The sequence below is a fragment of the Trichosurus vulpecula genome, chromosome 4 (assembly GCF_011100635.1).
Source record: "Trichosurus vulpecula isolate mTriVul1 chromosome 4, mTriVul1.pri, whole genome shotgun sequence".
NCBI lineage: Eukaryota > Metazoa > Chordata > Mammalia > Diprotodontia > Phalangeridae > Trichosurus > Trichosurus vulpecula.
The window spans coordinates 90,933,489-90,946,954 of NC_050576.1; the positions used below are offsets into that span (position 1 = coordinate 90,933,489).

Below are 13,466 nucleotides of genomic sequence, written 5' to 3' on the forward strand. Positions count from 1 at the left end.
CAGATGGTAGAAAAGATGGAATTTGGGAACAAGGGCATTTAGAGGGTTTGATCTTGTCAAGGAGAAGAACTGTGTTATCAGACTAGGGGAAAGGAAAAGAGAATAAAAGATGATATCAAGGTGTTTTGAGATGAAGAGATAGGGAAAAAGCTTAAAAAGCTCAGCAAATTTGGATTAGATGGCAAAATTTTCTTAGTAAAGAGGCAGAATCCTCAGCTGAGAAAGTAAGGTGAGGGGGGGATTTGAAGAGAGAACAAATATGAAATAGTTTCTCTGGGGAGGGGAATAATCAAGTATGAAGAAATAAAAGGATCGCTGATGTGAGGGCCTCGTTGAGGTGTAATAACAAATGTCTCTTGCACCTGATCAACTTAGTTTTTGTGACTTGTTTCAGCTTCCTTCAGCTGTATGTGAATAGGCAGAGAAAAGGCAGGTGGCGAGAGTAATCCAGGGTTGGAATTTATCAAGGAATGAGTTTCATTAAGACAATGGGAGCAAAGGATTCTATAATATAAGATAGTGTGGAGATATACTAGTTAAAAGGGTCAAGATATTACACACACACACACACTCACTCACTCACACTCACACTCGCACTTCACTGCAGTTACAGAGATAGGCATTTGTGTGGACACCCAGTTCCTTCTGAAAAGATCTTGAATGAGTAGTTGGGACACCAACTGGCTATTGTAGCTCCTACATTTTAATGTGAAAGTACTCACTAGAAATTTTTCAGGGTTTATGTAGGAAAGTAGAACAGCATTGTCACAAGAGTCACTACCTTGACCATGGAATTTGTCAAGTCAGCAAGCATTTATTAAGCATCAACTAGCTGCCAAGCACAAGCACATAGCTGAGCTCTGGGAATACAAAGAAAGGCAAAAACCAGAACCTTTTCTCTAGTTCACAGTCTAATGGGAGAGATAACATACGAACAACTAAATACAAACAAGATATATGGGATAAGTAGGGAATAATTGAAGCACACCAGTGGAGGGATTGAAATAGGCTTCTTGAGATGGTGGGATTTTAGGGTACTTGAAGCCAAAGAAGCCTGGATATGGAAGTGAGGAGGGAGAGAATCCAAGTCATGGAAAAGCTAATGAAAATTCCTGGAATTGGGAGATGGGAGTGTTGTGAGGAACAGTAAACAGTGTCTTTTTAACAGAGTATGTGGAAGGTTATCAAAAGACTGGAAAAGGAAGGAAGGGAGCAGGTTATGAAAGTCTTTGAATGCCAGAGGATTTTATATTTGATCCCAGAGGCAGTAGGTGTATGAGTTAATTGAATACAGGGGTGACCTGGTCAGGGCTTGTGCTTTAGGAAGATCAATTTGACAGCTGAGTGAAGGATGAGCTAGAATGGGTGGAAAATGTAGGGTGGGGATCTAATCTGCAGGCTATTGCACAAGTCCAGGTGTGAACTGAAGAGGGCCTGTACCATAGTGGTTAATGTCAGAGTAAAAAAGGGAGGCAGGAGAGTGGGAGAGGGGGATAAGAGGGATGATAGGAAAGTAAAAATCAGCAGACCTTGGCAGCTGATTAGATGTGGGTGAGGATGAGATTGAGAAGTGAGGTTTTGAGTCTGGATGACTGGGAGAATGGTAGTTAATTAATAGTATTTAATTAAGTTATGGACATGTTGAATTTAAGATGTCAACTAGACATCCATTTAGAGTTGTCCAGTATATCAGTAGGCATTTGGAGATGTGAGTCTGGAGGCCAGGAGTGAAACTGGGGCTAGATAAGTGGATCTGAGAATCATAATCACAGAGATGATCAATCAAATCCATGGGAGGTGATGATATTACCAAGCAAAATAATAAAGGGAAAAGAGAAGAGGGTCTAGGATAGGGCCTTGAGGGAAACCCACAATCACTTGAGTGTGACCTGGATGAAGATTCAGCAAAGGAGGATGAGAAGGATCAGTCCCAACAAGTAGAAGGAGAACCAGGGGAGAGCAGCATGATGAAAACCTAGATAGAAGAGACTATCAAGGGGAAGAGGGTACTCAGTGTCAGAGGCTGCAGAAGTCAAGAATCATGAAGCCTGAGAAAAAGCCATTAGATTTGGCAACTAAGAGATCATTAGTAACTTTGGATGGAGCAATTTCAGTTGCATAATGATGTCAGCAGATGCTAAAGAACTGATAAGAGAGTGAAAGAAAAGGAAGTGGAGGGTTATCAATTGTAGAGGGCCTTTTCAAGTTGTTTAGACACAAAATTGAGGAAAGCTATGGGACAAGAGCTACTAGGGATGGACAGATCAAATGAGGATTGTTTTAGGGATGGAGAAGGCATGGATGTTTTTGTTGGTAGTAGAGAAGCGGCCAATAGGCAAGAAGAGATTGAAGGTAAGTGAGAATGGGTTAACAGAAGGGGCAATCTGCTGCAGAAGATAGAATGGAATTGAATATGGAGGAATAATACTGGAAAAAAGAACAGAGGTGCTATCCTAGCCATTTCATCTCCTGTCTATTCTGTCATTTCTTTGGTTTATCTTCCTCAAACCAAACAAAAGATAACCTATTCAGACAAGCTTTTAAAAAGTAATCATTCCAGATTTTAGTGCAGAGACTTATGCAGAGAATGGGAGGACTGTTTTTTTCTCACAGTTTTGGTATAAAGGCAGTTTTATTATAGTGTGTATGATACAGGTCATGAATTCGTGTATCAAAGTACAATGACAAGTAGACTAAATTGTTCTTAAATGCCACACTAATATATCTCCTTTGGGCAGATAGACTAGTTATCTTGAACAACACACTCCGTTTTGGGCACTTTATGTATAAATCAATAAATGAAATGATTCTAAGTTTGTTAGATTTATCTAACTTGCTAAGGTGCTGTCTTATACTTAGTGTTCATTACTTTCTTTAGATTCCAATGGGTTGTACCGATTGTTCTCTCCCAATGATATGGGCTCAGAAGACAAACACAGCTGCTGATGTCTTCATTGTGTTCACTGATAATGAGACCTATTTTGGAAGTGTCCATCCAGCTGTGGCTCTGAGGGATTACCGGACAGTAAGTTGGATTTTGATATCTTGTCTTATAACATATAATCCTGTTAGTATATTCAAAGAAAAATGTTTGACAGCATACAGTTTTTCTCAGTTGTGTAGTTATTATTTCCTTAGTTACTTATTTCCTTAGAACTAGGCAGGTATAAGAAAAATTATTGGACTGATAAATTTTTAAAAATTTTAGCCATTCTTCAAACACATTACTAGTAGCCCTTAGAACATGTATTTCTAAGAATAGGGAGAAAAATTGATATATAACTCAACTGGGCTTATTTTAGTCATTTTAAGATGCTTGATAAATTCAAGTAGGATTTCTGAAATCCATTTAAAGGCTTGCATAAAACCAAAGCAGCAAGTATAAATTTCACTGGTACGTGGTACAGTGTTTAGAGCACTGAACCTGGAGTCAGGAAGACCTGAGTTCATATCCAGCCTCAGACACTAGCTATGTGGTCTTGGTCAATACTTGACTGCTGTTTGCCTCAAGTTTCCTCAGCTGTAAAATGGGTATCATAATAACATCTGCCTCCCAGGGTTGTTGAGGGTATCAAAGGTATTTGTAAAGCACTTAACACAGTGTCTGGCCTATAACAGACACTTAATAAATGCTTATTCCTTCCTTGCCTCCATTATTTAAATGATAATTTAAATGTTTTATAAATAACTCATATATTTGATAAAGAAAAATCCTTTTGAAACTTGTAGAGAAATTTTTACTCTTATTCTTTTAATGCTGGAAAGAACTTTATAGATCATCTAATTGAAATCTCTCAACTTACATGAGGAAAATGAAATGAAGACCAAAGAATTTAGTGAAATTCTTCCTTTGGATAAAGCGTCAAGGCAATTAAGTGTGGTTCTTGGATGTAATTCTTTTTTTTTTTTAACTTAAGCTGAAACATTAAGAGAATTTTCTTATTTCTAAATAAAGCAAGGTTAATGTTGTAAACATAAAAAATTTATGCCAAGATATTACAAGGGATATTTCCCACTGTTGCATAATCAAAATTTTGGAACTTTGACATGATAAATATTTTCAGATATATCTCAGTGACTGGGAAGGACCTTAGAGACTTTATTAGATCTATGACAGAGGAGTTTTAAAGTAGTTAAAATTTCATGTGCTTTATGGTTAGTGTAGAAATTAAATCTACATATAAAATAATCAAAATTTTCATCTGTTTAATTTTACCCTGTGGATCTTTTTTCTTTCTACAGAAAATGGATATTCCAGCTAAATTGATTGTTTGTGGAATGACCTCAAATGGTTTTACTATTGCAGACCCAGATGATAGAGGCATGTTGGATATGTGTGGCTTTGATGCAGGAGCTCTGGATGTAATCCGAAACTTCACAATGGATGTGATTTAATCTTCTGGCACCAGCACTTCACTTCACGTCCATTGCTGGCAGTGGATTTTGCTACAAAGATCTAATTACCAGCTAAACTTAACTGAAAAATATCCCAGAACATACCATACAAAACATACCAGAAAGTTAACCTTTTATCCTTTTTTCCGAAGGAAAGTAAGAAACCTAAAATTATTTTCTTGTCTACTACATGTAATTTAAACTGCTAACAAATTAAACTCAACCAATATTTTATAAAGCACCTACTACTAAACTCACTGTAGAAACTTTACCTCCAGCTTCTGCTTAGAAGAAAAAAAACTTCCTTTGTGATGCATTCACTGAAGAACTTTTTGCTTTAGAAAATCATTAATACTATTTATTTGGTGAGAGCCAAAAATGAAAGTGGTCCTGACATCATAGACTGTGTGCCAGCTTAAACAGTTTGCCTAAGCTGTGTTTAAAATTTCCTGTGTTCTCATTCAAAAAAGATAACTTTGATGATACTTCCATTGTTTGAATTCCAAATACTAAGTATACTCTCTGGGTACACTAGACCATGTAACTGTGATGGAATATAAAAAATGATCTGTAAAGTTTTCTACTTGGGGCAAGGGGGATAAGGAATAGGGGATCATACCAAGAAGTTTGAGGAAGTAATCAGAGCTACATCTTATCCCCTATAATAATGTGTGATCTTTATGATCACATTTTTAGGAGTTTTCTTACATATTGAAAATCAACTTTAACAATTTTTAGTTAGCACTTAGAATGCAATGTAGGTAATCAGAAACAGTAGCAAATTCTTTGATTAGCAACCTTGGATAAGTTTATATTTTGATAAAGAATTGTTTTCTAGAGGAAAAACACTTAATATTACTCTAGGTTATGAGGATATTGACATAAATTTACTACTTTAAAATAATTTAGTTGATCTTGATAATTCCAATAATAATCAAAATTAAATTGTCCTAAAATTTAAAATTTAACCCTCAGAAATGAACATTTTTCTACTTTGAAAGTAGATATTTTAAAATAATTATGTTCTTAACTATTATTTTAGCTAATTACATAGTAAATGAGTTTCTGTTATCTATAATGTAAAAACAGCCACTAACTTCCTATTGCCAGTTATTCTCTCTGGTAACATAAATTTAATAAATTGTTTTCTGATCACAGAAAATATTTGACAGAAGATATATCTATTGGTAACTTTTAAATACATTTTTGCAAAGGACTTTGTGACCAATAATTGTTTATGAATTAAAGCAATAGGTTCACTAACATCTTCAGGGAAATTTTTAAAAATCGAGTGTGGTTATTAAAATTTTTATTTAGTACACCAAAGTATACTAAAGAACAAATATAGTCTTGATAGGAAATTTTCTTTAATCTTAAAGTAACTACTGAAGTTTTCAGCTTTATTGTTCATAATTTTCACATGATTATTCCAACAGTAGTCTCTCAATATTAAAACTTTAATTTTTCATTTATTATTTGTTAAAAATTAGTATGCAGGAAGTAAAACTAGCAAATGATACAGATCTTAACTTTCCATTTGCTTAGCCATTAGAGATTTGTATATGTTTGGTGGGGTCAAACAGTGTCATTGTAATTTATATACATATGTTTTTTTTCTACTTTTTAGGAAATTTTTTCCGAACAGTAATTTTAGAGCTGTGATGAAGCTGTTATTGCAACCATGACTTCAGATAGCCTGGGAGCAGTTTCAGATTGCTTCCTGCATGAGTCTTACTATAATTTCTTCCATACTTTAAGGATGTATGATTCCATTGCTGTCAGTACGTTCTCCACCAAAGTAGATTACAGTCTGTCAGTTACTAGGCAGTGTTTGAGAGCTGTCATGGCTAAAAAATTTGTCATCCTTCCTGCAGCTAGCCCGACAATGAGTCTCTCTTCATTGAGCTAAGGTAATCCTTATACAGCAGTTTATCACCGGGCATCTCTTCAAAAGCTCTTCCAGCTTGGTAGAATCTGCCAGACTACACTTCCTAGATTCTGAAAATATAGGCCGTATTTTTAGTTAATCAAGCTGTTATCAGAAAATATCCTTCTCAAAATGCATTGTTACTTCCTGTATTTCTGACATCATAACCAAACTCTAAGATATATTTCTAAAGGACTTGCTTATTTTAGCCTAGCAGATTTTAAGTGATCACACGTTAAGATGTTTTTGATAACAAAACTGTCATACCATCCAGATAAGAATTTAAAGAACATTTGATAGATGTATATAATTGGTTATTAAAATTACTTTTTGAATACAACTCCCTAAGTTAAAAAGTTAGAAGTACAGGATGACTACTCCTTATGGAAATGTTGAGACTAAAAGTATAAAAAAAAAAGAGACTAATAACAAGTGTAAATTATTTCTTTTTTAGTATCTATAAAGACAACAATCTTTTATAAGTATCTTCAGGAATTAATATCAGAATCATTCAGAGAAATAATTTGTGATCTTGGGAAATGTTAGTCTAATTTAAAAGATTATGAGGACCATGATGTAGATGATGAATTATTTTATTTGTTTTTTTAAAGAACCAGAGACATTATAGAAAACATATTTAAGCCGATGTTTAAGGCCTTGGGTTTTTTTTTTCCCCTATCGACACAATAAAGTTCTTTTGGGTTGTTAGAAACAATATCTATCACTTTGGTTAATGTTTTAGGAGAGGGAAAAATAGAGAAAGGTTGTGTGTAAGTTTGTGGCCAGTGTTAAAGGACCATGTTACTCCTACAATTTACTCACAATTCATGTTGGCACAGTTTGAGAGTTGAATGTGTTTATGGGAATAATATAGTCCTGTTAACTTACCTCACTGTCATATACTAAGGCACAAATTATGCTTTGTGAATCATTTTTAGCTTTACTTCAATTATGAGGAAAAAAAGCTGCTTTTACAGTCTTAAATAATACATATTGCTATTATATCCTAATTCTCCATGGAAAGCAAACATAATCTTTCAAAATTGAGGCTGGAGTACTGGTTGTGGAAAGGTAGAGACAGGAAATTGATGGCCATCTAAAAGTATTTGTGTGTATCATGTGGTAAAGGGATTGCAAGATTTATTTTGCTTGGTCTCAGAGGGCAAACCTAGGAAAAAATAGGAAAGTTGCAAAAAGACAAATGTAGGCTTGATTAAGGAGTTCCTAACACCATTCCCAGAAGTGAAATGTTCTACCTCAGGAGACAGTAGGACTCCACTCCACCTCCTCCCAATCCTACCCGCCCCACTTCCCCACTTAAAGTCTTCAAGCCCAGGCTGGATCACCATGTGTTAGATATGTAGTAGATTGTAATCTGGTTCAGATAAGAAGTCTCCTACATGAAATCATATGATAAAATTTAGTGCTGGAAGGGACCAGAGAGTTCATCTAGTCCAACCCTTCCTCCCTATACACCTGCCCCCCCAAAATTTACAGATGGAGAAATAAGTCCAGAGTGGTTAAGTGACTTGCGCCCTTCCATCACTGAGATAATTTAATTAATTAATAGAATAAAAACTAGGTTTTTTTTGCTAGTTCTACCCTAAAGGCTAAGTAATGGGCAGGTCATGACCATTCTGTTTCATTATTTCATTATAAATACTTAGGCATGTAATTTAATATTTTTATAAGCATTAAGTACTTTCGATTTAGGGATATTAGATAATTTTGTTTAGTTGACTAGCTTTTGTTACATATCTCTGGCATCTCAACTGCTGCATGACAACCACTTTACAACTCAGTTCCCTGCTATAGAAATATAACATACTTGACAAATGGTTTGATCTTTGTCAAGCACTTTGAGAGTCTGTGGGGGAAAAAATCTATAGTATAAGTAACATTTTATTAATCAAAGACACTGTTTGTAAGTTTGTGATCTTTTAAAATATATGGCCAGTGTACTTTGAAAAAATACTTCAAATAGGCATTTTAAAAAACAAAATATTTATCTAAATTATCTTGTGAGAAATAGAAAGTCAGAAAAGTTCTATACTGTCATATAGGTGAGTACTGGCTAACAAGTCATTTTTATGACAACTACTTGGGGTTGGGTGGAAGCATGAAATAAAATACCATATCTACTCAAATGGAATCAAAGACTCAAATTTTGATTGAGGGGATATCCATCAGAAAACACTTATTTGAACATTTGATTTTAAAATTTACTCTTTAAACTACAAATTATTTTAAGGGACTTCTTCATAACATTTTTGCCATGATAAGAAAAATTATGCAAAATCAAGAAGGAATTACAGAATGTGATCTTTTATCTTTGGATGATGCACCAGAATTTTTGAATAAAGTTTAGGATCTGACACTAAATATAAAAATTAATATATTTTAAAATTGTTCTCATCTGTATTTGAATTTGAATTTAACTTAAAGAAGTTATAGCTATTAATCTACAAACATAACCACTGTAGCTTAGGAAACTAGTGAAAGGGCACTGTTTATCAAGTGTTTTTGTGTGACATATATTTGATAATTTGTTAGAGGCATTGTAAATATAAAATGCAACATCACCAGTTTAAAATGTATAAATTTCAAAAATCAAGTTTAACCACATAAATAATAACTTTGTATTTGTTGTACATACTTCTAGTCTTAGGTAACTAATTTCCCACTCTTCATCTTTTCTACCTCTTTGTGACACCTCTTTTTATCTTAATACTCTCCCTCTTATACTTAATTACCTCCCTCTTATAAAAAAACAAAAAGTAACATTATTTGGATACCTAATTCCAACCCTGCACTAGTGGGGTTATGCACAATTGTAATGTAGTACAGATGGATCAGAAAAAAGTAAATTTTAGTTTTAGTTTCTTTGCTTACAGGACTATTCTTTTAAATGCCTTAAAAATGTAAGATTTTAATATTTAGTTTTATACTAGCAATATCTGAACAATGTGCAAATCTACTGGGAAGAAAAACCTGAAGTAATATATCTTATCCCTAAAGCAGTTATGATAGCAATTTATCACATAGAGTGTGTTAATAGATGCCCAAAATGTCTTAAGATCAAATAGTCTTAAAAAGAAAAAATAGAGCCAACCCTATAAGAACATTACTGTGCCCTGGAAGTAGAATTACCTGAATAGGTTTTCTAAACAAATGGCATTTTAAAGTTCTGTGTTCTCTTTATTAGGGTCAATAAAAATCTGCATAAGTAGCATAATTTGGAGTCTTCTACTAGAAATCTCAGTAAGTCTGCTTATACGCTACTTAGGGTATAAGAAAACCACTTAAGCAAATAACTTCTATTCAGTCTTCACACTTTTACAAAGTACCAAATCATTGGATTTTCTTTCAGAAAAGATTGTCTTAATCATGTTATGGTGACTTTTTTTTTTAACATGGTAAACTGACAAGGGAACAAGGGCATTAGTTAACTCTACTTTTTGGATAAATATGTAATAAATTACTTTTTACTAAACACTGAAAATATTAACTTGTACTAGGAGATTTGTAAGTAGTAAAGAGGATAATTAATATAAATTGTGGGAATTAAAGTTGGTAAATCTGTAACTGACAGTTATGATCTAATTCTCTGTGAAATTGATGATGAAATTGTGTGGCTAGCAATGTGTAAGCTATTGTTTCTGATGTTATAAAGCAGATCTTCTGCTTCCTCAGCTGTGGAGTTTCTGCTCCACTTAGAACCTACACCAAAATAACTTTTTGTAACCAAACAAAAAAAATACATTAACCATATATTCTCGGTTATTCTTTTAAAAGTCAGGGTAGTGGGGTCGATATTGATATACAAGGTCACACATAATTGTTGGAATATGCAAGTTAAGAACTAATTCAAAGCCTTTATTAAAGTTTTTAAATGAAAACTTGTTAAGCTTTATTCATTTATAAATGGGAACTATTTTGGAAACTATGGCCCTATAAAGGACAAATTACAGTTGATGTGTAGTATAATTATTATCGACAGACTTGTATATTTTTGCCGCACAAAGTAGTCCTGAATAGTGTACATACAAATTAATGTGATAACATGAGTATACATGTACATGTCAGAATAGACATCTGAAGATCATGCTCTTGAGTTTCAGTTCTTCCACTACCTGTCTTCTGGTGGGAGGTCTAGATCATACAGAAACTATAATCTAGTTCTGCAAAAGTAACTGTTGTGTACTGTGTAAGGTGTTGCTTTCCAAAATCCATCACTTTTGCTGCTATTGTGTTGTGACAAGTTTATATAAAGTAAAATTAAAATATTTTTAGAATGGTTAGAAGAGCCTTAAAAGTGGAAATTTCAAATTTTACAGCCTTAAAGTGTCATGCTGCAGTACAAACCGGTAGACAGGGTCTTGGTTTTACCATACTGCCTTAAAAATGTTGATCTAGTATTTCTGAGGTATAGAACTCCCAAGTTCTTTTAAATTGAGGCTCTCAAGTTTTCTACAATGACTGGAAATAAACTTCAAATTTAGAAACTTTACATTAGTTTAATTACCCTTTTATCAGGTAAGCATGGGCACTTTAGTGTTATGCATATACTATACTAGTCAAAACATGGGCACCTTCCCACCCTGGGTGGAAAGGTCAGAAAGAAAGGTGATGAAAAAAAGAAATGAATATAGACAAGAATGATGATAAAATACTAAAATCTTTATTTGAGATTTAGGAAATTTTGAACTTTCATAGTAAATATATTTTATACAGTAATTTTGCATATTTTTGTCACTGTATGCCTGGACTTTTTTTTCCCTTTCAAAAATCTCATTTTAGGAAGGTATTTCATATTTATATTGATATAATATTCTTTGAACACATCTAGGAACTCGGCATTTGATGGTTTTATTTTTACTGCTTTATATAATTCCAAGTAACCTAATCAGATTATCAGATGACATATTAGAATCACAACATATCCTCTAGAAGCTTATCTCCAAGAACAATGAATGTTAGAAAACAGGCATGTAGCATTTGTTCCAAATTATTTGTGAAATCATCGTATAAAAAGCGTACATTCCATGTATGTGACTCATAAAGAAACCTGTACTGGTAAATAGAATCAAAATAAAATGTAGCAACAATTACAATAAAAAATCTAGGCCAATGGTTTGGTCAATTACATACCTTTTAAAGTTCACTGCTTTTCAAAGTGGAAATAGTTTTTAATATTAAAAGAAAGGTCAGTCATACAGAAACACAATCCTGACTTAATAAAATTAAGGTATATGCATAGATTCTAAATTCTATAGATTTTTCCTAATTCTGCTTATTAATATTTTATAAAATATTTGTAGTTTCTTCTGTATATAACTTACCATGAATTGTCATTTTTTTTCAAGGAAATGTATATGTCTATTAATTGTGGTATTATGGAATAATTCTTCAGATACTTTAGGGCTTTCACTTCACCTTTCCTCCTAAGCTTGATTGGATAAACACAACAATGAATAAAATCATTTTTCTTTAGACTCTAGGCCAAAAAAAACTTAAACCTTTGTAAAATGCTAGTTGACCACATACTTTTACTGTAGAACCTGAGATGAACAATGAATAAACTGCATATCAAATTGTCTTTTTACTTCTAATAAATTACTTGTAGTGCTTAGTATTTTAAACAAATTTAAATTTTTTTTATAGAAAGGGTAACAGGCCCTTGCATAGCAATTCTTCATGTTAAGAAATTTGAGCAGATGACATGCCAAAGTTAATATTTAAGAACTTTATAAGTCACCTGAAACACATCTAAGAATTCCACTGGAAAATGTGGCTTGGGACACACCTCTTTACTGTGCTATAATGATGGACTATCGAAGGGAGAGAAAATGGGTGTAATGCATAATGAAAATGCAAATATTAACACAGGCATGTGCCAGTATGAGCTCTAAAGACATAAAGCAGCTAAAATATAGATCCCTTTGAGGAAAAAAAAATGTTTAATGAAATAGAATGAAGCAGCTATGACATAGGCTTACAGCAAGAAAAAAGTGATCACTTCTCTCAGGTTGTTTTAAACAAGAATAAACCATTATCTGTGGGCAAATAAATAGACATTTGGAGTTTGTGCCCAACTAAGTTTTCTTAGAGTTTAAGGTAATGCAACTGAACCATGGGACCAGAGACTTAGGCCCTAAAACACTTTCAATTCTGCAATTTCCATTCTGGGGCTCGTGACCTTAATTATTGTCTGCTTCATTTTAAATGCACGCGCGCACACACACCCTACCTCCTCCCCATCTCACCATCCACCCTTGGTACACTGCATGCCCATACCTCCCCTCTTCTCTACTTTGCAGCTATCATTAGGACATGCTTCTGCTATTGGAAAGGGTGTGTCAACGTATTCCGACTCCCCAAACTATAAATATCACTAGCCACCAAGCCACATGTGAGCTATTTTTTTTTACCCCTGGTAAGCTCTGCTTCTCTTCTGTCTCAGTGCTTGGCAGTATTCCACAGAACTTGGCCAATAGTGAACAATTAAATACTTTTTAATTCATTTAGCACAATGGATAATACTCAAATTCGGGCCAGTTTAATTCCTTTAGAAAGCTGTCGCTATAGTTCTACGTTTTAGTTATAGGTAACAATATTATGAAAAGGGAAGAAACTAAAACTGCAATTTTCTTTATGAATAATCAGTGTCCTATATAAAACATTAAAACTACTAAAGGAATTCCAACCATAAACTTTCATTTTTGAATACATGTTACTGAAAACATTTTCCCCAATATGCAAAAGTGACAATGTGGTGGGATGGAAAGAGCTGTGCAAATTGGTCTCCTAATAGAAATCCCACAATGTAGGTTCAAATCCCACCTCCAAAATTTAGCTGTGTGACCATAAGCAATCATTTTACTTCCCTGCACCTCAGTTTTCTCATCTGTAAAACAGATTATATTTGCACTACTTTATCCCTCACAGTCTTGTGAGATATCACCTTGTGTGTCAGTTACTTATCACATTTCCATCTTGCTGTTCCTAGATTTTATTATTAAAACTTTTTATTGGTAATACTTTACTCTTTTCTCAGAAGAATGCTTCACTTCTACCCTCCAACTATCCCAACTAACATAGTTTAGGTAAAAGTAAAGAAAATGTATTGATAATACAGTGAATG

General features: G+C 33.7%; 1 protein-coding gene across 3 annotated transcripts in view; it reads left to right on the forward strand.

The window, feature by feature from the left end:
- RO60 (Ro60, Y RNA binding protein) overlaps positions 1-7,814 on the forward strand; it is a 44,321-nt gene extending 36,507 nt beyond the window's left edge. For 2 of the 3 annotated variants that reach the window (XM_036754188.1, XM_036754190.1), the window contains 2 exons: positions 2,879-3,025; positions 4,243-7,814. In XM_036754188.1, the coding sequence (XP_036610083.1) occupies positions 2,879-3,025; positions 4,243-4,395 (300 nt within the window). In that variant the 3' untranslated portion in view covers positions 4,396-7,814. The remainder of the gene's footprint in view (positions 1-2,878; positions 3,026-4,242) is intronic. The other variant, XM_036754189.1, reaches the window with a different exon arrangement.
- Positions 7,815-13,466: the final 5,652 nt, after the last annotated feature.